The following is a 26,408-nucleotide window of genomic DNA, read 5'->3' on the forward strand; positions in this document are numbered from 1 at the left end:
TCTGTTTTGCTTACTGACTGACATACAGTTGGCGCTCAAAGGCAGGATGAATGAACACCATTCCAGCTATGGAGTAAGTGTAATAAATTATAGCACCAACGTGTTTCACGTGAATAGAAAAGCAAAGCTCCACGGGGGCGGGAATTTTTTTATTTTTTAGGTCTATTGTACTCCCTACTGATTTCCTGGTGCTTGGAAAAGTTCCAGGGACATATTAGGTGCTCAATAAATATTTACTGAGCGACTGCAGGCAGGAACGGCGCTCGGTACCCACGGCGCTTGCGCTAAACGCCCAAGGCTCAGGCGACAACGGGCGCTCTGCGCCTGCGCAGTGTGTGCCAGAGCTGCGCCCCTACTGGTTCCCGACACTACTTTGCCGCATTAGATTTGCGCCCTACGGGCCCCCGTAGCGGCGGGGCTGCGGCACCGTCCCGGCTTTCACCTCGGCGTTCCCACGCCTCCTCAGCCGGGCTCTCCCCCTCCTCGTCAGGGCCCGGACCTTCGAGATGGCGGCTCAGAAGATAAATGAGGGGCTGGAGCATCTCGCCAAAGCAGAGAAATAGTGAGTGGGCGTCTCAGACAGGGTCCGCTGGGTCCGTGCCCCAAGATGGCCTGGTCCGGGAGTTGGAGGGAGGGCCCGGGAGAGCGAGCCCTGAAGGCGGTGGCTTCCCGTGGGCTGCGGCCTGGGGGCCGGGGCGGGGCCTGCTGCACCTCCGGAAGCGGACTGGGTCTCCCCGCCGGAAGTCGTCCCCACTCTCTCCTGGGGTCTGTGGGCTGGAGGCTCTGCTCCTTTTGGTGTGGGCACTCCGGACCGCGTGATCCGTGGCGGCGACTGCCCTGTGCGCCCGGAGAGAATCGCCTTGCTGAGAACCAGCGCTCTGAAAGACTCTCGCGTTGGGAAAGGGGATACAGATGTACCCTGAAAATTCCGGGGGGCTTTTGTCGCGTCCTAGTATTCGGGTCCTGGGGTTTGCGCCACCTCAGTCATTTTATGTGTCTCCCAAGCTTCTGATACCGTACGTAGTAGGCACCCAACAGATATTCGCGGTATTGAACTGATCCTGCCCAGTCAGGCCTTTGAACACTCCCCTCCTCCTCAGTGTCATTACTGCAACGAATTTTTATTCGGCAGTTAGAGACCGTAAAAAGTCTGTGTGGTGCTGTGTGTTAGATGCTTTATACCTGATCTGAGATCTTTACAACTTTCGACCTACAGAAGAGGTGAGGCCTGGACAAGCCTTATGATGACTTGCCCAAGGCCGCACAGTTGAAAGATGGCAGCGCCAGTTTTTGAACAGGGGAAGAAATTCCAGTTCTTTTTGTTATACTGTATTACCCCTTCCAGGCAGTGTGTAAGATCCTGGAGCTCTTTTGGTGCAGGAGATTCCTACAACAATCTTACTTTTTTTTTTTTTTTTTTACTGGGAGCAAACATAAAGGTATTAGGATAGGGGCGCCTGGGTGGCTCAGTGGGTTGAGCCGCTGCCTTCGGCTCGGGTCATAATCTCAGGGTCCTGGGATCGGGCCCTGCATCGGGCTCTCTGCTCAGCAGGGAGCCTGCTTCCCCCTCTCCCTCTCTCTGCCTGCCTCTCTGCCTACTTGTGATCTCTCTCTGTCAAGTGGATGAATAAAAAAATCTTAAAAATAAAAAAAAACTATTAGGATAGTTTGTTTAATAAGGACCATAATAAAGCTGTGTTAACTTTGCTTTGGTAGAATGCGCGTGGGGGGAGAAGTTTATTCTGTCTGGTGGAATTGAGGAAGATTTCCCAGAAATGGTATTTTGGAACAGGGCCTTGGAAAATAGGAGATTTTTTAGACAGAAGGCAAATCCTATGAGACAGAATCTATGGATAGGACGTCGTATATCCACAGGCCTGAAAGTATGAGAGGAGAATAGTTAATGTAGAGTAGTTGAAGTGCCAGCGGATGAGCTAGAGCAGAGAAGTTGGGGTCCCATCATGAAGGGGCTGCTCCTCAGATGGTCCTGAACCTTAGCTTTTCTGGGGATCATATAACCAGTGGGACCGGGTTAGGTTTTTTTGTGGTGAAAGAAGTGCAGCAGCAAAATGGAGAATGTACAGTGGGAGAGGAAAGTGAGAACTTTGGCATATTCAGTAAGTGTATCTTTGACCCAGCCACTGGGGTTATTAAGGCAACCAAAAGTAGTCCTTAACTCAGGAGCTTAGAATTCACAGGCGGGCATACAAGTCCTCAGATGAGTAAAAATAAAATACTAAATGTTAGAATAGAGGTATGCAGTTTCAGTGGGTATACAAAGTAAGGAAGAATTAATATCCTCAAGGTGGGAGAAATGGAAGAGAAGGGCAGGCAGGAAAGGTGAATTTCCATGAGGGTTTAGTAGGCTCACGATGAGGGTTCAAATTAAAGTAACAATACAAGGGGCCTCTGAGTGGCTTAGTGGGTTAAAGCCTCTGCGTTCAGCTCAGGTCATGATCCCAGGGTTCTAGGATCCAGCCTTGCATCGGGCTCTCTGCTCAGCAGGGAGCCTGCTTCCCCCTCTCTCTCTGCCTGCTGCTCTGCTTACTTGTGATCTCTCTATCAAATAAATAAATAAAATCTTAAAAAAAAGAAAAGTAACAATACAAGGGGTGTCTGTGTGACTCAGTCTGCCTTTGACTCACGTCATGATCCCCCAGGTCCTGAGAACAAGAGCATGGTGTCTCTTGGGCTCCGTGTTCAGCAGAGTGTCTGCTTCTCCCTCTGCCTGTTCCCCTGCTCGTGCTCACTCTCTTTCTCTGTTTAAATAAATAAAATCTTAAAAAAAAAAAAAAGCAACAATAGAAGAGGCAAGATTGGATGACGTCTGTCAGATAGAATTGGTAGGCTTTAATGACTTGACTGGATATGGAGGGAAAAACTTGACTCTTAGGTTTCCAATTTAGGAGATGACGTGGAGGGGAGACCTTTAGCTAAGATAGGGGATATTGAAGTGTGAACATGATGGGCAGGTAGGGATGGGGAAGGTGGGTATTGGGTTCAGGCTTGAGCGTGTTATGTTTGAAGTGCCTCTAGACAGAGTTGTTAGTAGATGACAGGAAAAATGAGCCAGGAGCTTAGGAGAGAAGAATGGGTTTTTCTCTGTTTTCTAGTGGTAATATGGTTCAATATTTCCAGATAGTTTTGTAATTTTAATCAAGCCCCTCTAGCAAATAGTGGTTTTGTGGGTTTTGGTCCTATGGAAATTGGTCTGTTGAGCTCAACAGAATTTCCTTATTGACTCTTGACCAAAATATCAAAACGACTAAGAGAGCCATTAAATTAACCAGAATGCCTTCTCTCTTTCTTATTAGAGGTGTTTAGTTGACTGGGGATGATTTGCTATATTTTAAAATCTCTAGTTCTTTCCACGTGTAGCATGTTAGACAACTGACTGTATTGTGTTTTGGGTGGGGTTTAAGAAATTATGTTAATATATAGATTATAATGAACCCTTAGGGTAGGGGTGGGGGATTAGAATTTTGTTTGTAGATTAGAATTTTGTACCCAGTTTTGTGGGTTAGACTGCTATTTAAGGATTTTATTTTTCTGAGCAATAATGTTCTTGGTAAGCTTTAAAAATTGCTCACACATTTGGATCCTAGTATATATGCAAACACAGATGTTAAATATACTTTTTTAAAAAAATTTTATTTATTTATTTGACAGAGATAGATAGCACAAGCAGGGGTGAGAGAATGGGAGGCAGGCTCCCCACTGAGCAGGGAAATCTATGCGGGGGCTCCATCCCAGGCCACTGGAATCATGACTTGAGCTGAAGGCAGATGCTTGACCAACTGAGCCACCCAGGCGCCCTGTTAAATATGTTTAATTGCCAAAAAATGTTGCTTAAAAGTTAGAACTTCTGGGCGGTTCACACAACTGTCACAAACAAAGGCGTACTTTTGAGGGCTATTGGGGATTCTGTGTCTTTCAGTTAAGGTGCTCCTTTGAAGCACCTTACGGCGTTACATGTAAGCTGGCTTTCACTAATTGCATTGAAATTTGGAATTTGAGATGGCATTTATTTAGCAGTTCTTAGGCGCACCTAAGTTTGATGGTCACTGGGTTACTTTACACTGAAAGTTTGAAATTATTAAAAAAAAAATAAAATATTAAAGAAAGAGCAAGTAAGATAACGACTCAAAATTGATGGTCTTTTGCTTTGACATCTGATAAACCAGTAGTGATCCTGGAAAGCAGCTTCTATTGTTTTCATAACATTCTCATCTTTCTGGCTACGCTTCCTGTTCACTGGTGGCTAATTCTGAACCTGGTTTGCTGGCTTCCTGTGTCGTTGTCCTAAACGTTTGTATTCTGCAATCTTGCAGGTCACTCTCTTAAGATCTCCCTGGTAGATCTTAGCTAGGTCCCTGGTGTGGCATACACTAGTGGTTCTTAAGTTAATAACTCGAGCCTCTCCTGAGCTTCTGTCTCAGGAATCCAACTGCTTGCTTGATGCCGTGCTTCAGAGGGTCTCAAGCTTTAATGCACCTCAGGGTTTGTTGTACCCTGATGGCTGCTGCCACCCTGGAGTTTGTGGTTCTGTAGGTCTGGGTCGGGAGAAGTTTACATTTTTAGCACATTTCCTAGTAATGCTGGCCCGGGGACCATGCACTAAGAATTTTTGCTGTGCTTGGCTATTATGCAGACATTTCAAAAGGAGAAAATCACGTCTGTGATACAGAGAGGGAAAATGGTGAGCCTGTTTCATTGTAAATGAATTTGGGTGGAGGTGGGCGGGGTGGGGACTTCGCACAGGTGTCTTTTAAAAAATCACCTACAAAGCCATTAAAGCAGGATTCTGACTTAATAAATGTGGTTGGGAACGTCAGTTGAATATGTCTTCTTTTCATTTTAGCCTGAAAACTGGTTTTTTAAAATGGAAACCAGATTATGACAGTGCCGCTTCTGAGTATGGAAAAGCAGGTACGTGTGATGGTAGTCCTGTGACTCCAGTATGTAGTCTTAACATAGGCCGAGAACTACGTCTTGGCAAAATACTTACACTTCATGCTTTCTGTGAGATTTTAACAGTTAAACAAACCTGCCCAAGCCCTTGCTTTTCTCCCAGTTGTTATTTTCAGCTGTGTTGAGGGCTGAGTTAGAGATCGGTGACCTGCAGCTCTCTCGTGAGAGCGGTGGTGGGGAGGGTTGGCAGTAGATAGCTGCAGGTTTTTCTCCGCTGTTTGTGTATTATTCTTGAACTTTAGTCAGTTGCATACTATTTCCAGGAGTTTTTGCCATAGACCTCTATTACACTTCCTATAATAGAATAAAGATTTTTCTTTGTTAACTTTTTATTTTTTAATTTAGCCTTATTCTGAGCAGATCTGCAAATTCTTTGTGTGTTTGGCACATGTTTTTTTCAAGAACTGCACTTTTGAGATAGGCTGATAAATGTTCGTGAAGTGTTAAGCTATATAAATATTTGAATAAATTTATCTGTATATAAGATAAAAAAAATCTGCAATATGCAACAGAGAAGGACCTTACTAAAAATTTAACATTTACTCATGAAATGACAGCTTTCAGCATATGCATCATTATTTGGGATACAAAGCATAATGCAGTGTTTGAAGTACTCTGAACACATTTGCAGTTGTGTTCCAGCACCGCTCAGATCACGTTTGTTAGCCTAACACAGAGACCACCTACATAGTGTGCTTTTAGTAGACTTTAGTTTCAGTATGCTGCCAGAGAATAAAGAAATCAGGTAAATAGAAAGCTAATGAGTCTTTAACACTTAAATTTAAATCCTGACTAAATTCTCTCTGTCAAATTATGCAAATTATTTGTCCTATTTAAAAGAAAAATTATTAAAAGTTCAAAGTTCATGTGGATTCTATGGACACCTTATACAGGAACGCTTTTGTAACTAGAGGGGACAACATTTTGCAAATCTCGTGAGGGAAATTTATCACAGATTTGTTTTACAAGCATCTAAGACCATGAGTTGCTTTCATAAATACATATTTCAGGTCATATTTTCCCATTAAATCATCCTTTGTTTATTTTCTTTAAGGGGTTATGCAAAATATATTTAATCATTAAAATCATTTTTTAAAGCAAAATGTGCAAGTCCAGGGATGAAAATAGTTCAATAGTTTGTTTATTTTCAATGTTTTATTAAAGAGAATTTTAAGAGTTTGAGTTTAAAAAAATTTTTTATACAGTATCCTTTTTTACTTATTTGTAAACAACTCTTAGCAAGTTTTCCAAAATCTGGAAGATCCTATTTTAGGGTCACTCCTTATTGTTTTGCCCTGGTAATGACATTTTTACAACAGTGAGCAATATATTTTAGCTCTCTGGACACTGGAGATGTCATTTACATAGAAGCCCACTAAACAGCATAAAAGCTTTATGTAAAAGAAATGCATTATTAATATTTTAGGCATTTATTTAAAGATTGTGCCAAAGGAGGGTTTATTTTACAAATGTTGAATGTATTTATTGGTCTTCCATTTCTAAATAATTTCAAAGATGGAATAAGCTGTAGCTAAAGTGCTGTTTTTATGATTAAATGTGAAACTGGTGAAGTAAGGTGCTGTCTTTAGGGACAGGACCTGTTCTTTCAGAGTATTGGTTTGACTGATGCAATCCTAGTTTCTCAAAGCTTAGGTGCTGCTGTTAAAAAGACTTGGTTTTGCGTGGAAGCGGCAATGATTTATTGCCAGCAATATACAGTTTGACAGAACAAAACACCAGACTTTTGAAAGTACTTCTAAGTTATTGGTAATCAAAAAGTTGTAAGAAAATTCTTTAGGACAAAGTAGCGTTGTATAACACTTAACACATTTGATTAAAATAAGGGTATTTTCTAATGCTTCCTACATGATGCAGATTTTGGTAACGATTGATTGGAAGTTTTTTTAACAATGGACTAGAAAGTCTGTTTTGTGTTGTTATTGTTCTGTTTCAGCTGTTGCCTTTAAAAATGCCAAACAGTTTGAGCAAGCAAAAGATGCCTGCCTGAGAGAAGCTGTTGCCCATGAGAATAACAGGGCGTATCTTTTTCAACCTTTATAAAGAAATTCAACAATTTGATGATTTGGACAGAAGCTCATTGTTTTCTTTTGTTAGAAATTTGCTACATGTGGACTACAGTGCTATTAAATTAGAAAATTAGAAATTAGAAAATTAGAAAAATTTTGTATTTAGACTCTGAAGGAGCATTTACAGAGAGACTTTTAATCATAAGGTTCACACTGTTTTGCAGAGCTGTATTTGAGAGTTTATTTCTTTTGTTTCTGCATTTGCTTGATGCTGGTTTTCCTTGGGATGAAGTGAGGGAAGTACATAGGTGCTGAAAATGAAACAGTAGTGGAGGTATTAGAAATATATAAACTGCTCAATAAATATTTTAAAAATATAGTCTTTCTTAGGTATTTAAAGAAAGATTTTTAAATATTTTAAAGCAATAAATTTTCCTGACGTATTTTAAAACTTACTAAGTAAAAAATGTCAATTTTATCTCATTTCCAAATTATGGTTATAATAACTTTGCATTACAGTGACACTTTTCAGATTAATGGTCAGTAGACATAGCTTAAAAATCTATGTGGTATTTCCTCAGTGTTTTTGTGAATTAGGTAGTTGTGAGAGACATCAACAGGTGTGAAATGCTTGCTTCATCTGATTGTAAGATTTGTCTTTTAGAACCAGCAAGGGGAGATGACCATGTTTTTTAAATAGTAGATCTTTGGAAACTGTTGATTCGGGGTTTTTTCCTTAATTTTGACTTTGTTACATCCATTCAGTCTTTTTCATGCTGCCAAGTAAGTAAATATTTTCCATTTTTTTCATGTATTTAGAGATAATGTTTTAAATGTTGTTTTTCCATAGGTCAGTAAATTTTTTCTAAGTTATAAATCCATTGATAGTAAATTATTTTGTATCGATTTAAATAAAATAATCATTTCCATTTGTTTTGGTCTTTACCTGACCCTTAGAAACTGACTAAGTCCCTCCTAACTAAGTTATACAGTGTTTACATTCAATTCACCAAATATTTTTAGGACTATTTTCTCCAATAACCTATGAAGAAACAAGTAAGTTAGAATTTTTTTTCTCCCTCTTTCTTGATAGTTAATAATAGCCCTTGTGGAGACAAACAGTCTTTCTCCTGCTTTTGTGGAGGGTATTTACTTGTTTCAAAACTTGGATATAGGTTTGCAGATAGAAAGTCCTTTAACCTTTCTGAGATTTACTCAATTTTGCATCTGCAAAATAAAAATCCCTTTAACTCAGTTGTCTGTTGTTTCCAAGGCATCATTGCTCACGAAAATGAAAAGAAAATAAAATGTTATTAAAAACCTAAAGCAATATGTAGTGCCTGAGCCAGTTTTAATTGACATAACTTCTCATATCTGTGGTAGAAGGTTTCTCCTCCCCCTTATTTCATTATCATCTCATCTGAGAAATTGTATTCTCTTTGCAGAGCTTATGAGCAAGCTGGCATGATGTTGAAGGTCAGTAATGTGCCACAACTGTTCTGTAGGTAAAATAAATTAATAACTACAAGGTGTTAAAGTAAATTTGTGTGGAGGTTGAAAACTCTCCTAGCTGTAAGGTGAGAGTTGGTAAGATTTCTTTTCCAAAGTAATGCTAATCAGACCCAAGGGTACATTGTATGTGTCTTGATAGGGAGTTTTAAAGGTGAAATTTAAGAGAATGTATTGAGTAAGTTTCTAAGCTTTCTACCAGGGGACTGTTGCTAGACAAAAAACTATGTGAGAGATTTCCCTACTTCTGAAAACTTCAGGACATTGTAATGTAGTAAAAATTTACAAATATATGTATTTTTTACTACCCTTGGGTTATAGAAAGAAGAAATATTTGCTTATTTTATAAAAGTTGGCATTGGCTATTTAATTCTGATTCTTGTTGAGTGAAATAGTTTGGCTCATGTACCTGAGCCACTTTTCATAATTCTGCTTCTTAAAAACAGGCTGGGAATTGATATCCTGTTGTGGTAAGAAAAAACGTTACTTTATGGCATTTAATGACATTCACTCTCCCAAGTATGCCAAGTAGCAATTGAAATCGAACATTTCCTTTCCATTTTTATGTTCACTAATGTATTAAAAGCTATCTGAATTATTTATTATAAAGCGTTGTTTTAAGAATTTGCACTTTAGTAAAACTTGTTTTGTTTTTTTTTTAATTACTGTGACTTTTATAATCTTGCTGATATTTTTTTAAGTGGTCATTGTAGAACATGCCAAAAAATGTTAGTAATGTATTTAGGTTTTTTTCCCTTCTAGTTATTTTTCTATGTACATACATTTTCACATATATACACACATAGATTGAGATAATGCTCTACACACAGTTCTCCTGCTCTTTACATTTAACTTTTTAAATGCTGATTTTCTACTGTCATTTAAAAAACTACTTTGATAATATATATCAACGGCCTTGAGAATTTTCATAGCCAAGAATTCCAATTCTGTGACTCTCTTGTAAAGAGATAGCAAAAATTGATGTGTAAAAATGTTTATTGCATATTGCTTAACAAAAATGGCAGTTTCTAAATTTTTAATAATAGGATATTTAAGTGTATTTTGATGCTTCATTATAAGAAACTGTTACATAGCCATTGGAATAAACCTTTTCTGGATAAAATGTACAACCAGGTGGATATTAAGTAATGCACGCCAGGTTATCAGCAGCAGTTTCTCAGCAACTAGCATTTCTTTTGTAGCCAAAGGAGCTAGGTATGTGCCCTGACCTTCTGTTGTCCCCGTTCCCCCTGAGAACTCCTAGGAAGCTCCCAGATGGCTCTTGTCGTCTTGGTGTACTTTGTGCTTATTATTAGGATACATTCCTTTAAGGTACAAAAATGCGGGAACACTGTAATATATAATCCTCACAGCTTCAGTTTATATTCTAACAGCTGTGCTAAGACTTGAGTCTTCATCAAAAGTCTTTATAATTTCCATTGCTGTAGTGTCTGTTTAATTTGAGAATTTGAAGGCACTACTTTGAATGAAGAAAAAATAAACCTAGTGTATAGGGGAGAAGACAAGAGAAAATGCTTTCTGGTATGCTCTTATATTTATATTAAATGCCTTTGCACAGTCCTCAACAGCATTAGAGGTCCTGAGCTACGTGGCCCAGTGTCAATTCTGTGGGTTCAAATTTCCATCAGATTGTCATACAGACCTTGATATTCATCCCCCAGCAAGGCTTAGGACGTGATAGTATGTAGAAGGAGGCAGAGTGGAAGACACCGTTTGGACCAACCTCTACAGCTGTTAGATTTTATATCTTGTTTGCTCCACAGAAGTGGTAAGGTGATGAAAGCACACAGACCACAGAAAATAGGCATATTTTTATTGTCTTCTTGATGATTTTGGCATGCTACAAGAACGTGGTGAAGCATATAAAATAGTGTAACTTTTAAGAAGACAGCCCATCCTTTTTTACTCCATAACTAAATAACAAAAAAGTTAAATGTGCAAGTCAGTAAGAGTGAGACCAGCCAGTTTGGTATCATAAAGAATTTGTCAACTCAGGTACTGAATAGTCAGACTTGAAAACAACCCTTGAGCTGTCGATGTGGAGCCTTCTTTAAGATCTAGGATGGCAATTCTAAGTAGATAATGTCTATAAGCTTTGTCTAGCTTTTAAATGACTTTTGTTCCTTTTTTAAGAAGAGTTTTGATATGGAGATGTTGTAAGGACCACAGGATGTCGAGATCTGTGATTTCATAGTAAGACACAGAGTTGGTGTGTTGGTGGCACTCGTCTTGGAAGAGTGCTGCAGGCTCAGATGAGCTCAGGGCATGGAGAGTAACTGGTGTGCAGGAGGTGGGCCCAGGTGTGGAGGGCAGTTAGGAGTGGGGAGATGTGCGGCCGCTGCCAGGAGGCATCATGCCTCCCAGGACAGCTGCTCTTCAGCCCCAACCCACAAGCCTACTGATGTCTTAGCTTGTGATCTTTTTTAAAAGTAGGAAGCCATAGAACAGAACCTTTGTGAAAGGATCTGATTTCAAACTACTGAAGCAAGATGCACTTGGAAATGAGGTACAGCCCTTGAGCTGCCAGTTCAAAGCCATGACCATGAGCTTTATATGTGGTAGGGATTCAAAGCCATTGCCATGAGCTTTATATGTAGTAGGGACTCAGTAAACACTCAAAGAATTACAAATCTTAGAAAACAAGTTAATAGCAAGCATTTTGGGTTCTACCATTTGTATAGTTCTTCTGAAATTCTAAAGTGATGAACTCAGTGTAGAAATTAACCAATACCTTTTTAGTTTGGCTGAAGGAGGCTTTGATGGGGAACAGTAACCATGTGAAGGTATTTCATCTTAAATATATTTGTTGTTGTATAACATTGTGAATCATCTACTTTCATGAATTAGGAATAAAATAAATTTCAGTTTGTTAATGTTACATTTAAGTTGATGCATTTACTGCTCTGTCCTGTATCCTTTGCCTGAAGGAGATGCAGAAACTCCCTGAGGCCGTTCAGCTGATTGAGAAAGCCAGCATGATGTACCTAGAAAATGGCACTCCCGACACAGCAGCCATGGCATTGGAGCGAGCCGGCAAGTGAGTGTGGACACAGCTCTCTGCATAGAAGCCCTTGGCTGTTTGTCTTACTAAAGACCTTTGAAAAATAAGTTTTCTATTTCTCATATAAGTCCCATTTTCTTGTCTACTATAGGCTTATAGAAAATGTAGATCCAGAAAAAGCTGTACAGTTATATCAACAGACAGCTAATGTGTTTGAAGTAAGTTTGAATTTGTTTTCCTTTGTATACTTAGAGTGTTCAGATCCACAGCATGTAGGAAAATAGAGAAATGCCGTGGCTGCTTTGTAAAAATTTTCTGTGCTCATAATTCAACTGTATTTTTTGATTAGTGAATAAAATGGATTAACAGCTTTGGTATTCCACCCCCTCCCCCCGCCATCTTGATCAAATACTGTTACTTATTTATCAAATAACTATTGGGAGGAAAAAAGATTCCTAGATTAAAGCAGCCAATAGTTTCTTCTCTTTGATTCCTTCAGAATGAGGAACGCTTACGACAGGCGGTTGAATTACTAGGAAAAGCCTCCAGACTGCTGGTACGAGGACGCAGGTGAGATTTCCATAACCGTGTTCCTGTGTGTCCAGGTAACCCTTCGGTCCCCATTTGGAACTGTGAAGTGATTTGGGGAAAGGCTTGTTAATCTTTTTGGTGTGAGCCATAGGCACACCAGGCTGCCTAGCAGAAAGAGTGAGGTCTACAAGGTAGAATATTAAATATCAGAATTTGCTGTTTTTCTTAATCTGATGCCAAAATGTATCATGCATTGTGTTTTTATTGGTTACAGTCTGGCTGAGCAGCATGAGAGCAGTTTTTTTCATGTTATTAGGTTAAGTTACAATGTGTTTTTCTTGAGGAGAAATATCTGTATAAGCATAGATAACAAGCTACCCTAAGTGCTCACCCACGAAAACTGACAGATTCTCGCCCGCCAATCAAGTAGTGTCTTTAAATAGGGTATTTGGTGTTTGTTTTTTCGTCCTTTCAACATATGACTTAAAGCATTAGTAGTTGGACCCCAGAAACCTAGAATCCTATTGATTTTTCCTTTGTTTTTTACTTTACCTTAATTTAAGCTTAGGAAACATTTTCTGCCATTCATAAAATTCTGTTTGCCAAGATGTCATTTAGTTGTATTTAAGGTAAACAAAGAAAACTCGAAGTTTGAAGATAGGTTTTTTCATTAACATGTGTCTCTACTTCCCTAGTGACAGAAGAGATGCAAGATAATTCTGTGAAGGAACCAAAAAACAAATGAATAAAGAATCTATTGACCCCTCTCTGAGACTGAATTAAATGTTGTCTTAATGAGGACTACAGATTCTAAAATAAAGTGGCATCAGAATAAATAATAGAATTAGTAACTCGTGCATGTTGGTATTTAGATGGACTATTTCATAAGACTTCGTTACACTGATTTGGTTTTTTTTGTTGGTCTAAACGGAATAGTGCTTTTATTTTGTTTTTAAATTAGGACTTTTGTATTAAGCCATGAGTCATAATTTAATTTATACATATCAGCCTTGGGTCATTACCTTTATCTGTCTTAATGCTCTTGGCTTCCTAGAAATTCAAACAACTGGAATGCTAACTGTGGCAATTCTCAACTTATAAATGGTGGTAGAGTAAGTTCACGTTAGTCCCTGAAAGTGTGTCTTTCATTCTTTCTTTCTTTTTTTGAAATTTTATTTATTTATTTGAGAGGGAGACCGAGATAGCGAATGGGAGAGTGAGTGAAGAAGAAAGGGAGAAGTAGGTTCTCTGCTGAGCAGAGAGCCCGACATGGGGCCCAATCCCAGGACCCTGAGATTATGACCTGAGCCGAAGGTAGACGCTTAACCAACTGAGCCACCCAGGCGCTCCGCTGGAAGGGTTTCTTACAAAACCAGAGATGTTTGTGGTGATGGTCCCAGGTGTTACAGAAAAGCTGAACTTTAAAATAGTTCCTAGAGTCTGACCCTTTGAGCAGGGTTTTACACATGTAGAAACAGGGAATGGTATCCTGAACTTTACTAATTTTAGGGCAGACAGGCACGTTCTGACATACTTTCATCTCCTTTTCTCATCCACTCCCCTAATGGTCCTCCCCTGAGTTCCCCAGTGTCTTTTTAGGGCCTGAGTCCCCTTAACTACTGAAGGCCTAAGAAGCGTAAGTTGGAGGTAGGGGCAAAAAGTAAGCCTCCCCTCTGTATAGGCAGGGACTCTGCCTCCGCTTTCCTAGGGTCTTTCTGTTTTGCATCTGCTCCGCTTCTGTTTTCCAGACTGAGATTATCTAAAGCTGGGTTGTAGGGGGAGTAGCAAAGGGGAGGAGGGGGGCCAGGACCTCCCCAGGATGGTAGCTGAGCAGTGTTTTCCAGCTACACAGTCATAATCCTCTGGAAAGCTCCACCATGGAGTGGTGGTAGCCACTGTCATTCCCAGAAGGTACTGATTGCTTGTAATGTGTGTAATGAGAACCATTATTCTAGAACAAATGCCAAGTATTATTCACAGTTGTGGAGAGTGGTATGGAGATGCTGGAAAGGTGGACATTTGTAAATCTAGGGCAACCAGTGCATCTTTTATTTACTTTGTGAATTTGTTTTTTGCTTTTTTTTTTTTCATTTTTAGTAAAAATGCATTGAAAAATGATAGTATTTCATGCAATGTTTTGAAAAAAAATTACAGAAATAATTCAAGTTGTATAATATAAAAATTGATATAAATTTATTCAGCAGTGTTAAGGAATCTGATATTTGAAAACTACCACTGGGTATGGATAGTATGAAAGAATTATAAATCAGCTGTCACATGATTTTTTTTTTTTGCTATTTTATTTTATTTATTTATATTTTTAATAATTTTTAAAATTTTTTTATAAACATATAATGTATCATTAGCCCCAGGGGTACATGTCTGTGAATCACCAGGCTTGCACACTTCACAGCACTCACCATAGCACATATCTTCCCCAATGTCCATAACCCCACCACCCTGCCTCCCGCCCCGGCCACCCTCAGTTTGTTTTGTGTCACATGAATTTTTGTAGTGCAGAGTGAGAAAGACCTGGAGGATTTTTATTAATAGATAACTGAGAAAATTTATGTGATAGTTGAGTATTTTGAATATATATTATCCTTATAATCTTAATTGGGGCTGCCATTTGTCTAAAAGAAAACAGTAATTTTGTGCTTTCACAGAAATATCTAATAGGGCATAGTATGCAATTTAAAATTTTATGTTTGTTACGTTGAGATAATATGCTTATATTTTTACAGTAATATTTAATGCTAACTTAACAGTAGTTTATAACTAGTGTAGCAAAATTAAATAACCTATTTAATATGTTTGTGTTAGTCTCCTGCTCTTCCCCCATTTTCAGAGAGCCATAATTCAAAAGTGAGTCAGACTTAATTAGGTTGCATCTGTGGGGTCTTAAATCAGTCCGTACCAGTGCCCTTGTTCCCTCCCTGAAAAGGCCTTTCCGATTGATCTAAGCAGAGACTACATTCCTATGCCTTCCAGAGAAGTTTTGTGGCAGCTGAGCTGGTTGACAACACTGTGTGGTTAGCACTAGGTAACCAAATCCAGAGCTTTCCAGAGCTTTGTCATGATTCCCAACAAGGGGGAGAGTCTGACTTCTCTGTCATTTAACCACTCCCCCAACCCCAGCTGACTCCCCACTTCTAAGGCTCTCAGACTCTTACCAGTTGACTGAGACAGTCACTAGATACTAAACTTAGGGAGGCCTGAGTGTGTGTTATGTGGACTAGGTACTAGTTTAATCCTGTATAATTACTGGGTTTCCATCTTACTTAATTTTGTCCTGTCCATTGTCATGCCAAGGTTTATTGGGTTGATAAACTTAGTTGGCAATATGATGTGGGCTGAAAGTTTTATAGGTAGCTAAACATATGTTCCAGACTTTAGGAGGCAGTTGGGGCCAGAGGATGGGTTTTGAGTCATGGTGAGGGAGATATGAAAGCTGGGTTGTATGAAGTCCTGTGACAATTTCCTGTCGTATGCACATAATTTTTGTGGGCCTTACATTTTAATTACAGGAAGATAAAAACAATTTATTCTTTTTTTAGCAAAATCACATGTATTTTATTTTGTTAGGAGTATTAAGAATTACCTCTGGGTTTCATTATAATAACTTATGAATAATTTCCTGGATACAGTTGAAAACAGTTGGCTTTATATGTCAGTTTCATGGACTTTTAGTCAAGCTCATTGATTTTTTTTTTTTATTACACGTAAATATTTCTCTTAGATGGCTGTTTTGCTCGCTAGCTGTTAGCACATGGAAATGCTATTTTTATGCCAAGGAAATAATTAAGTCATGTGGGAAGAATGCAGACTTTATACTTAAATATATGAAAAATTCAAAACATTAAGATTTCTACTAGAATGATGTCATCTGGATGTTTATGTCCTGGTATAATGTTTATAAAATAGTCTGGGATAAGCTCATGGTCATAATTACAAATGATACAGGTATATATAATCCTTCATATTAATTTCCTTTTCTGTATGACAAATAATCGCGAACCTAACAGCTTTAAACAGTATCACTTACCGGCTCCCAGGTCTGCAGGTTAGAAGTCCAGGCCCAGTATAGCTGGGTCCTGAGCTCAGGGTTTCACCAGGCCGGACCCAGGCGTCTGGTCTGGTATGACTGCCATCTTATTCTAGGCTCACTGGTTGTTGGCAGGATTCCTTTCCTTGCAGCCAGAGGACACATACCCATGTTTTCTCGTTAGCTATTGGCTAGGGGCAGTTCTCAGCTCTAGAGGTGCTATAGCCTGTAGATCCTTGGCCTGTGCCCTCTGGATGGTTTATAAGATGGCAGTTTGCTGCTGCTTCGAGGTTAGTGACTCTCTTAACTTTTAATCCCTGATCTTTGAAGACCTCACTGATTAAGTTAGCCCCATCCAAACATTCTCTCTGCTTTGCTTGAGGTCAGTTGAGGATTGTCCTCACAAGAGTGAGTTCCATCATAATCAGAGATTGTGCCCACGTTCAAGAGGAGACTGTACAAGGAGTGTATATGAGGAGCAAGAATCTTGGGGAACAATCTTAGAAGTCTGCTACCATGCCCAATTTATAAACTGGCTTTGTTCCCAGAATTTAAAGACTTTTTTTTTTTTTTTTTAAATTCATTTGACAGACAGAGATCACAAGTTGGCAGAGAGGCAGGCAGAGAGAGAGGCGGAAGCAGGCTCCCTACTGAGCAGAGAGCCCGACGCGGGGCTCGATCCCAGGACCCTGAGATCATGACCCGAGCAGAAGGCAGAGGCTTTAACCCACTGAGCCACCCAGGCGCCCCTGTTCCCATATTTTAGCATGTTGATCTTTGGAAATTCAGAATGCATTTCTCCAGTAAGCCTTATTGTATGAGGTAGTAAGTTACAAGGGCACGGTCCACAAAAATTCAGTTCAACTCCTTTGAGTTAAACCAAGCCATACCATGTGTGTGTGCATATATGCATGTGCACAGATCTTAATTATTCACAGAAACGTGTAGTATAACATTTTTATATTTTAATATAATCACGAAAGAGCTTTCCCCCCTGCTGCATCCTAACAGTGCAGACAGCTTTTGCCATTTTGGCTTTTGGGGTCAGAGAGATGAGTGAGGCCTACACACTTCCTTTAGATACAGGTCAGACGCCAGGAAGAGAGTCCCCAGACAGGGACAGTGATACACCTGTACGAAGAGGTGAGGAGCTGCTTAGGGTGTGCTGGGCTTGAGTGGAAGGGGAAGGGCGAGGGCCTTGGAGGATTGGGGGAACAGTGCTAGTGATGCCTTTCCTCTTCGTCCTGCCACCTGAGTGGGATGGAAGAAAAAGAAAATGGGTGAGAGGCCAATGTTGGGGATGAAAGGTAGATGTTTTCTCTGGGTCACTGAGGCTGCAGTGGAGATTCTGGCAGTGAGGACAGAGTGGGGGAGGGAATTCTCTAGCAGGCAGGCAGTGCTCTTGGGGGTCTGGATGGCTTTATTGGAAGGAAAGAACTCTGGGATGATTAAATCGGGGCTTTTCTAATACTTTTCACAAAAGTTTGCAGAGCGGTTTGTTGTTGAGTTGGCTAGATGCGCATTAATGGATGGTCTTTACCAGACTTAAACTACTCCATTTGAAGTAACCTGTCCTTGAGTTCTTCTGTTTTTTGTCTGTTTGCTTGATGCATGAACAGGCACATCAGGAGTTTAAAAGATAAGCCAGATGTGCAGAGCTCATAGAAACTGTGTTGTAGAGCAATTGCTAAAAATGCCTGATACCTTCTTACTTTTGCCAGAATCTGTAATATCTAATAGAACAGTGATCTCTGTTTGAGAGGATTTAGAGCTGCCTTACTTGACATTTCTTCATTTTGTCTTTAGGTTTGATGAGGCAGCACTTTCTATTCAGAAAGAAAAAAATATTTATAAGGAGATTGAGAATTATCCAACTTGTTATAAGGTATGTTTTGAAAGTGCTTATTTTTGGCTTTATATTTGTTAATTTTTCATATTGGTATAGCTATGTGTGTAAGACTGCAGTCCACGGATATTTTAAAAAATAATTTTGGCTGAGATGGAGTAAGCCCACTATAGCCTATCTTTCCTGCTGATTACAACTAAAACTTCTGGATAAAATACAAAAACTTCTGAACTCTGAAAAATAAAAGCAGGAGGAGTGAGCACTTGGAGAAGCGGCCATTACAGGAGTGGGTTTCCAGCATTTTCCCTGTTTTTTCTTGTGGCTTTCCTTGAGAGAAGCCCCCAATCATGGAGCTGGGCAGCAGAGGCTCCAGCAGCTACAATGCCCAAGGAACCCATCTATCCGAAACTGGGGGGACTGGGAAAAGCAGCCTCCTTGTCTTCTCTTGTTTCTCCCCTGGCTTTGCTCTGAGGGTGAGCCCTAGTCATGGAGCAGCGACTGTGACAGTGGTGCAGCAGATGAAACACCGCAGGAGGCTGAATCTCTTTGGTCAGAGGAGCTAGGACAATGAGCTAAGAGCAAGGAGAAAGACCCAGGAAGGAGGGGAAGGGAATCTCAAGTGTGGGTATGAGTAGGTGCCCACACAAGTCCTGGGGTTACCCTCCAGCTCTGCATGTGGCAGACAGACCCAGAGCAGCAGAGCATAGGCTTTGAGAGTGGCAGTAAGATTTGATCACTACCCAGGACTCCCAGCTCCCTGGCAGCACTCTTGCTTGGAGCTGAGCCGCAGCGGCCAGCAGAGGCCCTGAAGACTGGAGCGGCCACCCGCCACAGGGGCGCAGAATCTGCATCTGAGCCTGACTGCTGGCTTAACCTGCTGAAAGCGTCCACACTCTCCTGAGAATCGTAACAGAGTCTATGCAGCAGAGCGCCTACAGTGTCTGGGGTACTGTCCCAGAACACCCAGCATGATTGAGTCAGGAAAATGGCACCAGTTCCCAACAGAAGACAACCAGTGCCAACCCAGAGATGACCCAGATGTGGGAATTACCAGGTCACAACTTCAAAGCTCCTATCTTAACTATTCCATGAGATGCGAAAGTAAACAGATGAATGGATGAAAGGACTGTGTTTTTGTTTTGTTTTATTTTGTTTTAAATAGAAACTAAAAATGAACTAAATGAGAAATTTGGAACTGAAAAAGCAAATGTCTGCAGTAAAATATTGGATGATGGAGATGATAAAATGTTCAGTGAACTTAAGGACAGATCAATAAAAGCCATCTGAAAAATAAAGAAAAAAAGATCGAAAAACACCTTTTGAAGAGCTGTTTGCCAATAAGATCTTACCAGTCACATCTTTGGTCTTATTAATGCCTTGATTGGCTTATAAATAGTATTGTTCCTCTTATCTCAAGTTTTTATTTGTTCATTTACCTTTTTCCTATTATTAATAGGAAATATATTAATTATATTAAATAAATATATTAATTTTCCTATTAATAATTCTGAAGTGTTGTGGAGTCACAGGTGCTGCTTCAGGATTTCCCTTTTGAAGATTAAACCCATATAGACAGTTAAGAGAGATTTTCTTTACAACATGTGGTGGTTGTGTGCTAAGTTGTCTTAGTCGCTGTGGTCCTCAGACTGGCAGTATCGGGACCACCTGCGAGCAGTCTCAGGCTCGTCTCGGAACCCCCCAGACTACAGTCTGCATTTAACAGGGTGGTTTGTGTGCTCAGCGGAATTGCCGCGGGGTGTTCTCGCTCACGTGTCCTGTGGAAGTTCCTAAGAATTTATCAATCTCTGTAGATAAAACAGGACTCTTAAAAGTTAAATTCCATATGTCAGGATTGACTTTACTAATAAATAGATGTCAGTTTGGACCATAATCCCCTCTTTTGTTTTAGAAAACAATTGCTCAAGTCTTAGTTCATCTCCACAGAAATGACTACGTGGCTGCCGAGAGGTGTGTCAGGGAGAGCTACAGGTAAGATGTTGGCAGCCCTGCCAGACTTCTGCTGTGTAAACATTTCTATTTCTCAGTGTAAGGTCACTGCTTAGACAGCTGTTCTTGGCCATGAAGCTAGTTTTGGTTTTTAATAAATTTCATAGTGGTGGGAGGACTCACGTACCATTTCAGCAGGATTTTTACAAGTTGGGATCTTTCCTGTGTTTTTCTCCTGGGAATTTCGTGGGAGTGAATGACTAGAATGATTTTGTTCCCTTTGCCTTCTGAGAAAAAAAAAAAGAAACAAAAAAAGAGTCAAGAAATGTTCTCAGATTACATGTAATAGGAAGATCATTTCTTTTTTTTTTTTTTTTTTTTTAAGATTTTATTTATTTATTTGACAGACAGAGATCACAGTAGGCAGAGAGGCAGGCAGAGAGAGAGGGGGAAGCAGGTTCCCTTCTGAGCAGAGAGCCCAATGCGGGGCTCGATCCCAGGACTCTGGGATCATGACCTGAACCAAAGGCAGAGGCTTTAATCCACTGAGCCACCTAGGCGCCCCTGGGAAGATCATTTCTTGTTGGAGGTGTGGTCCAGTCGGGGCACTTGTTGACATTTCGGCCTAACTCTTTGCTTTCGGGCCTGTCCTGTGCATTGTGGGATGTCTGGAGCATCGCAGCTGCTAGCCGCTTGTTAACAAGACTGTCTCCAGCTATTGGCAAACACCTGCTGGGGGGGCGGGAGGCAGAACCCCGGGGGATGGGAGACAGGACCCGGGGGGCAGGTGGAACCCTGTGACCCGCGTTTGCTGTAGCATCCCAGGGTTCAGCGGGAGCGAAGACTGTGCTGCACTGGAGCAGCTTCTCGAAGGCTATGACCAGCAAGACCAAGACCAAGTCTCCGAAGTATGCAACTCGCCGCTTTTCAAGTACATGGACAATGATGTAAGTGCCTTTTGTCCTTCCTTTTGACAGGTGGAGGCTTCTAGTGAGATGATTTTTCTCCTATGGACTTGTGAGATTTCCCCCTCTATTTTATACCTCCAGCCACTGCTTACAAAGGCATGTGGCATTGGCACTGAATTTGACCGCAGGCTCAGACATGTCAGTGAGGCGCATGTATAGCCATTTCTCTCGCCAACTAATGGTGTTGACTGTATGTGTCTATTTTTTAACTGGGCTCCATGTCTCAGCCTCTCCTACTACCCCTTGACCTCTGAAGGTTCCTTACTTTAAGTGTATTTTAGGCTTCCCTGTCTGAAAGAGGCTTATTGGGTAGTGGCCTTTGTAATTCCTTAGACTTGTTGGAGGCCCCCTGCTGTGACAGCTGGTTGTGTGATGCCAGTTAGTAATGAAGTCTAAACCTCCAATAACTTATTGTAAGCTGCTGGTCCCTGTCCTGCCAGCCTGTCCTACGTATTAGAGTGGTCTGCCTGTGAGAAACGGCCTCACACGCTGCTGTCTGCAGAATGTGAGCTGTGACTCTGACTTTTCAGTAGACTTCTGAGCCCCTGTTCATTTGATTTGGTATCAGATCAGCTTGAGATCTTGAGTGTTGTTTGGTTGGTTGATTTTGTTTGTTTGTTTTTCTGTAAGGATGTATGTAGAAGGAATCTGTTTTTGTTTTTGTTTTTTTTCCAGATATAGTCTTATGTAGGCTTTTGTAAGTGATTATTTTTAAAGACTTTGTCCCTAGTTTAACTCTTCATTTACTCAGCAGATCTTTATTTTGTAGGCACTGCAAGTATTACTTAACTCTGTGTGTCCTGATTATCTCCCATTCCTAAGTGTGGCACATAACTGAAGTTTTTACCAGTTGTCTACCTGTCATGTCCTGGTCACAGGCCATCTGATGGCGGTGCAGTCGTGAATTCCGTTGTGGTGGTTTTTCCATCTAAATGGTCATATTGGTTTTCCTGAGGTAGAAAATGAAGATTTGTCTTTTACAGATCGCTGCTGTTGAAAGGGGGAGTGTTGAGATTCGGGTTACGGGGCTATTGAGAACATGCTTTGTCATTGACAGTATGCTAAGCTGGGCCTGAGTTTGGTGGTCCCAGGAGGGGGGATCAAGAAGAAATCCGCAGCACCACAGGCTAAGTCAGAGGGTGCCACCGCTCCCACTGCGGAGGAAGACGAAGATGAGTATGCGGGAGGCCTGTGCTAGGATCCTGCTCTGCCGCAGAAAGGAAGAGAAGAATCCTGACACACCATTCACAGACTTGGACCTTGTCTAAGGGGATCCAAACTTCATTTCAGTCATGGTTTTGAAAATGCTAATAAAGACTCCATGTTTAGTCTTCATTTCCCTAAGTACCCATTATGAGAAAACACTTTTTTTCTTTCCATAAGAGCCTTTCTAAGATACCAGCAGGAATTAACAAAAATATACTGTCACATTTTAATACAGTTGATTTTTAAATTTGCAAGCCACCAATTATGTTCTAAACAAAAGGGACACTAGGGATAGAAATTCTTTTCTCTTGGGCTTTTGTGATTTATTGTTACAGAATTTTCTTTGTGTTTTATTTAATAATTGCTGCTAAAAGTGAAGTTTACTCAGTTAAAGTAGTATTTTTAAACTTTTTTGAAAAGGAAGTTTATCCCCAGTGATATTAGATACATTTAGATGATCAAATCTTGAAATCTCTTCGGAGGTAAGATTGGGACAGGTGCTGTTTTGAACCTTACACTATTGTTTAGCCCAATAAAAGGTACGTTTGAAGTCTTATGTGTAAGCTGAAAGTTTTGAAGCTATATTCAACTCCTTTTTGAAATCCATTTTTTTCCACCTAAAAAAACACATGGCGGCTGTCCCCAAATGCATTTGGTTCTTGGCTAAACGGGAACTAATGAGGACTGTTGTGCATTCTAACAAAGGGATAATGTTCCCGTCAATCTAGAATATAGACCTTTCTTCCCTCCAGAATAATTTCTGATTCATCCAGAGCTGCAGCAGGACAGTAACGTGATGGCAGTGCTGTGTATACCGCAGACGCGTAGCTGGAAAGGGAAGAACTGTTTCCGAAGTGCTTCTGTTGAGGGGAGTGAGCTGCCAAAATGTCAGTCCTCGTAGGTATTTGTAGAAGGCTGTTCGAGAAGCATTCCTTTTTCGCTCATGCGGCTCTGCCTCCCACAGTGGTCCCCGGTGGTACGCCCGTCTGCCTCTGCCTGGAGCCGGACTGCCAGAGCCGGTGTGCAGTGTGCTGCTCCCTGAAGACAGCAGGGCCCATCATGAAGCCTGGTTTTAGCCCCAGCTGGTTCTGAGGGAGAGGAGGGCTCAGCCAGGATGGCCGCCTCTATGGCAGGTGCGCTGGGCAAAAGTCATTATTGAAGATCTGATTTAAGACACTAACAAACTTAATGCTTTGATTCCTCGCATTACTTGCATAGCTCTGCGGGGAGCAGCTCATTTTCAGTAATTGTACGGAGACGAACGTTGACCAGTCCCAGCGAGGCTGCATGTAGACGTGTGCACTGAATGACGTGCTCGCATTTCCGAGAGCCCGCCATTGCTGCTGCACCCGTTAGATCCCGTCGGAAACTTCGGGAGTCTCGAGGTCATGCTCATGTGAGCTAAGCAGCCATATGTCTAAACAGATTTGGCAGCGCTTAAAAGGTATCTTCGACCATTTGTTGATAGATTATTTGTTTATAGACTAAAGTGTTAAGTTTTACATATTAGAAATAAGGAGTGATTGAGTGCATTCTGTACCAGCAGGGCAGCTGACCCGGAACAACATGGAACGCTTTATTTCTTTCAAGTGCAGCCTCTTCCCGCCTCCCTGCCCACACTTAGGAACTAACGAGCGAGACTTAGGGCTATTCCTTTGACGGCAGGGTTATTCTGTGTGGTGTCCAGGAAAGAGCCCTTGTTCCATCTTCATGCACTTTATTTTTCCATGTACAGAAGTCTTGATCCTGACAGTGTGGTCAGGAGTGGGAAATGTGTGTTTACAGCAGGAAAAACTTTTCCAGAACTCATGTCATCACTTTTACCAAAGTGGAATCCTGCATGAATACGCTCAGAATCGAATACTCAGTGTTCTGTTATAAGTGAAATCAATCTAGAAATATATTTAATATATTGAATGTATTTGTACATAGGCAGAGTAATATGGTATTTGTGTATGGAATCTGTGCTTCCTATTTTTTTCCAGTTCTTTGATGAGTCAATTTTAAATGTGTTGCTCTGAAAATGTAGATTATTGCTTCTATGACAAGATAATTATGAAAATAAAATCTGAAACGATAGAAGTATGATTTATAACTGTCACTCATTTTGCTTTGCTTATTTCCTTTTTTCCAAGGACACATTCTTAATTATTTATGTGATTCCAGCTGTGTTATACAAGGATGGTGTTTGGTTCTCTGCAATGATATGCTGTGTTCTTTGGGAGTCAGTTAAGTACCTGTAGTAGTTACTTTAAACTCTGAGCTTTAAAGAGACTGATCACCCAGTTACTAAAATACTGTGCTATCTGCTACTTGGTGAGATGGGAGATTTTATATATCTTTCAAGAGAATCTTTCATTAAGGGAGATGATGGAAAGTCAAGTGCCTTGCTTCCAGGATGGACCAGTTATTGTGGAGGGAGACTCTTGAGTTCCCTTTCCCCTGCCACTCAGATCCATAATGGTCCCTCGTCTGTCCCTGAGGGTGGGAGCCATGGAGCCCTCAGGTCCCCTGCGATGCACCTGGGGCAGGAATGAGATCAGTTTTAGCTTCCAGAGCATGTACTAGGGAATGTCCCAGGGTTTGGACATAAGTTGACTATGAATAATTATTCAAGAAATGTTTAATATACTTATTTATAGTTTATATTTGTTATATTTAAGAATATAAGCTGGAGTAAGGCACATTTTGCTGTAAAATGTAATTAGTTGGTCTTTCAGAAGCACGTAGGACCTTACTGTTCAGAGTTGAAGGAAGCCATATTGTGTGGTGCAGGCGAGCCGGGGTCCTGGTCCCACCTGCCAGCGGGATCCCAGCTGACGGTGCTGGATCTTGGGCAAGCTGGTCTCTTCACTTAGCCGCAGGAGCGTTATGGCGCCCACTTAACGGGGGGCTTTGAGGACTAAATGAGGTCACAAGTGCAAAGCACTTAACTGAGTCATTTTCATATAGTAGGTTCTCAGTGATGAATGAAATCATGAACTCTGGGAGAGAAAAATTCAGTTAATAGTTCCAATTTTGACAGCCAAATTTTGTTGGGAGCTTACACATTTCAGATTATAGTGTAAGTCATTTTATCTAAGACTTCATTTGATTTTCTTCATGGCCCTATCATAACTGAGAACAAGGCTTTTTGTTTTGTTTGTTTGTTTTTTGTTTTTTTAAATATTTTATTTATTTATTTGACAGACATCACAAGTAGGCAGAGAGGCAGGCAGGCAGGTGGGGCGGGGGGAGCAGGCTCTCCATTGAGCAGAAAGCCTGATGTGGGGCTCGATCCCAGGACCCTGAGATCACGACCTGAACCGAAGGCAGAGGCTTAACCCACTGAGCCACCCAGGCACCCTGAGGACAAGCCTTTGTTAGGAACTCGTGTCTGTGCCCATTGGCGCCTCCCAGTTGCACCGACTGATGGGCTGCTGCTCCCAGGCGCTACACATCCAGCGTGCTGCCAGACCTGCCTCTCCCTGACCTTCATTTGGATCCTGCATTGCTCCGTGATCTCTTGGAGGCTGACCTCTGCTTGCCTTCCGACCACGACTGGTGGCTCTGAACCTAGGTATGGAGTGGGGTGACAGCCCGACATCTCCCTCCTCGCTCTGGAAGCTGTGCTGCCATTTGGCCGTGGGGTGGGCCCTCAGCAGTCATGTTGAAACACCGTGTCCACACCTCCAAACAGTGGTTTGCTCCCAAAGTTGGCTTCTGACTCAAGTGGAGCAAATTCCGGTTCATTCCCTCCCAGAGGGTGGGATTTGCTCTCACTATCCCGATTGCTCTCTCTTCATCCTGTTTGCCTTCCTAGAACTTCTCAATGCTTGCCATTATGCTATGTATTTATGAGTTTATGGTTAACAAATGGTGAATAAAATGTGAACTCCATTAAGAAGATATGGCCTCCATGAGAGCATGGTCTTCATCCTCTTCCTTACCTGTGAGTCTTCCAGAACAGTTTTGGGCACATAGTAGGCATTAAATAAGCATTAATAGATACATGAACAAAAGCACTCAACAAACGTTACTGTTTGCTTTTATTGAAACTGGCTGGTTTCTAGTCCTGCTCTTTGTCACTCTTAATTTGTATTAGCCAGTACTTACCCACTGCTTTTCAAACCAAACAAGTATAATATTACTAAGTTCATGAAAACCTTTTTAAATTTATGGGCCTCTTTGTTTTCTCCCTCCCTCTCATGCCTAATTTAGAGGGATGGGACATACCCTGCTAGATATTCTTAGGCCAAAGCACAAAAGATTTAAAGATAGGCTCTCAGGGGGCGCCTGGGTGGCTCAATCAGTTAAGTGTCTGCCTTCAGTCCAGATCATGATCCCAGGGTCCTGG

At 41.1% G+C, this 26,408-nt stretch overlaps 1 protein-coding gene across 1 annotated transcript; it reads left to right on the top strand.

Moving 5' to 3' along the window:
* The first annotated feature begins 383 nt into the window (after window positions 1–383).
* Window positions 384–24,154, top strand: NAPG (NSF attachment protein gamma). Its single transcript, XM_059139420.1, has 12 exons — window positions 384–562; window positions 4,862–4,929; window positions 6,926–7,010; window positions 7,764–7,781; window positions 8,444–8,474; window positions 11,456–11,565; window positions 11,681–11,747; window positions 12,029–12,099; window positions 17,912–17,990; window positions 19,861–19,940; window positions 20,716–20,845; window positions 21,924–24,154. Exons 1-12 carry the CDS (start codon window positions 507–509, stop codon window positions 22,062–22,064), a joined length of 936 nt encoding a protein of 311 aa, XP_058995403.1. The 5' UTR covers window positions 384–506; the 3' UTR covers window positions 22,065–24,154.
* Window positions 24,155–26,408: the final 2,254 nt, after the last annotated feature.

Source organism: Mustela lutreola, chromosome 11 (genome assembly GCF_030435805.1).
Source record: "Mustela lutreola isolate mMusLut2 chromosome 11, mMusLut2.pri, whole genome shotgun sequence".
NCBI lineage: Eukaryota > Metazoa > Chordata > Mammalia > Carnivora > Mustelidae > Mustela > Mustela lutreola.

Excerpts from the sequence above, each read along its gene's own strand:
- NAPG (XM_059139420.1), top strand. The coding sequence starts at position 507 with ATGGCGGCTCAGAAGATAAATGAGGGGCTGGAGCATCTCGCCAAAGCA. Across the intron at positions 563-4,861 it reads CTCGCCAAAGCAGAGAAATA|CCTGAAAACTGGTTTTTTAA; the intron begins GTGAGTGGGCGT and ends TTTTCATTTTAG. Across the intron at positions 4,930-6,925 it reads TTCTGAGTATGGAAAAGCAG|CTGTTGCCTTTAAAAATGCC; the intron begins GTACGTGTGATG and ends GTTCTGTTTCAG.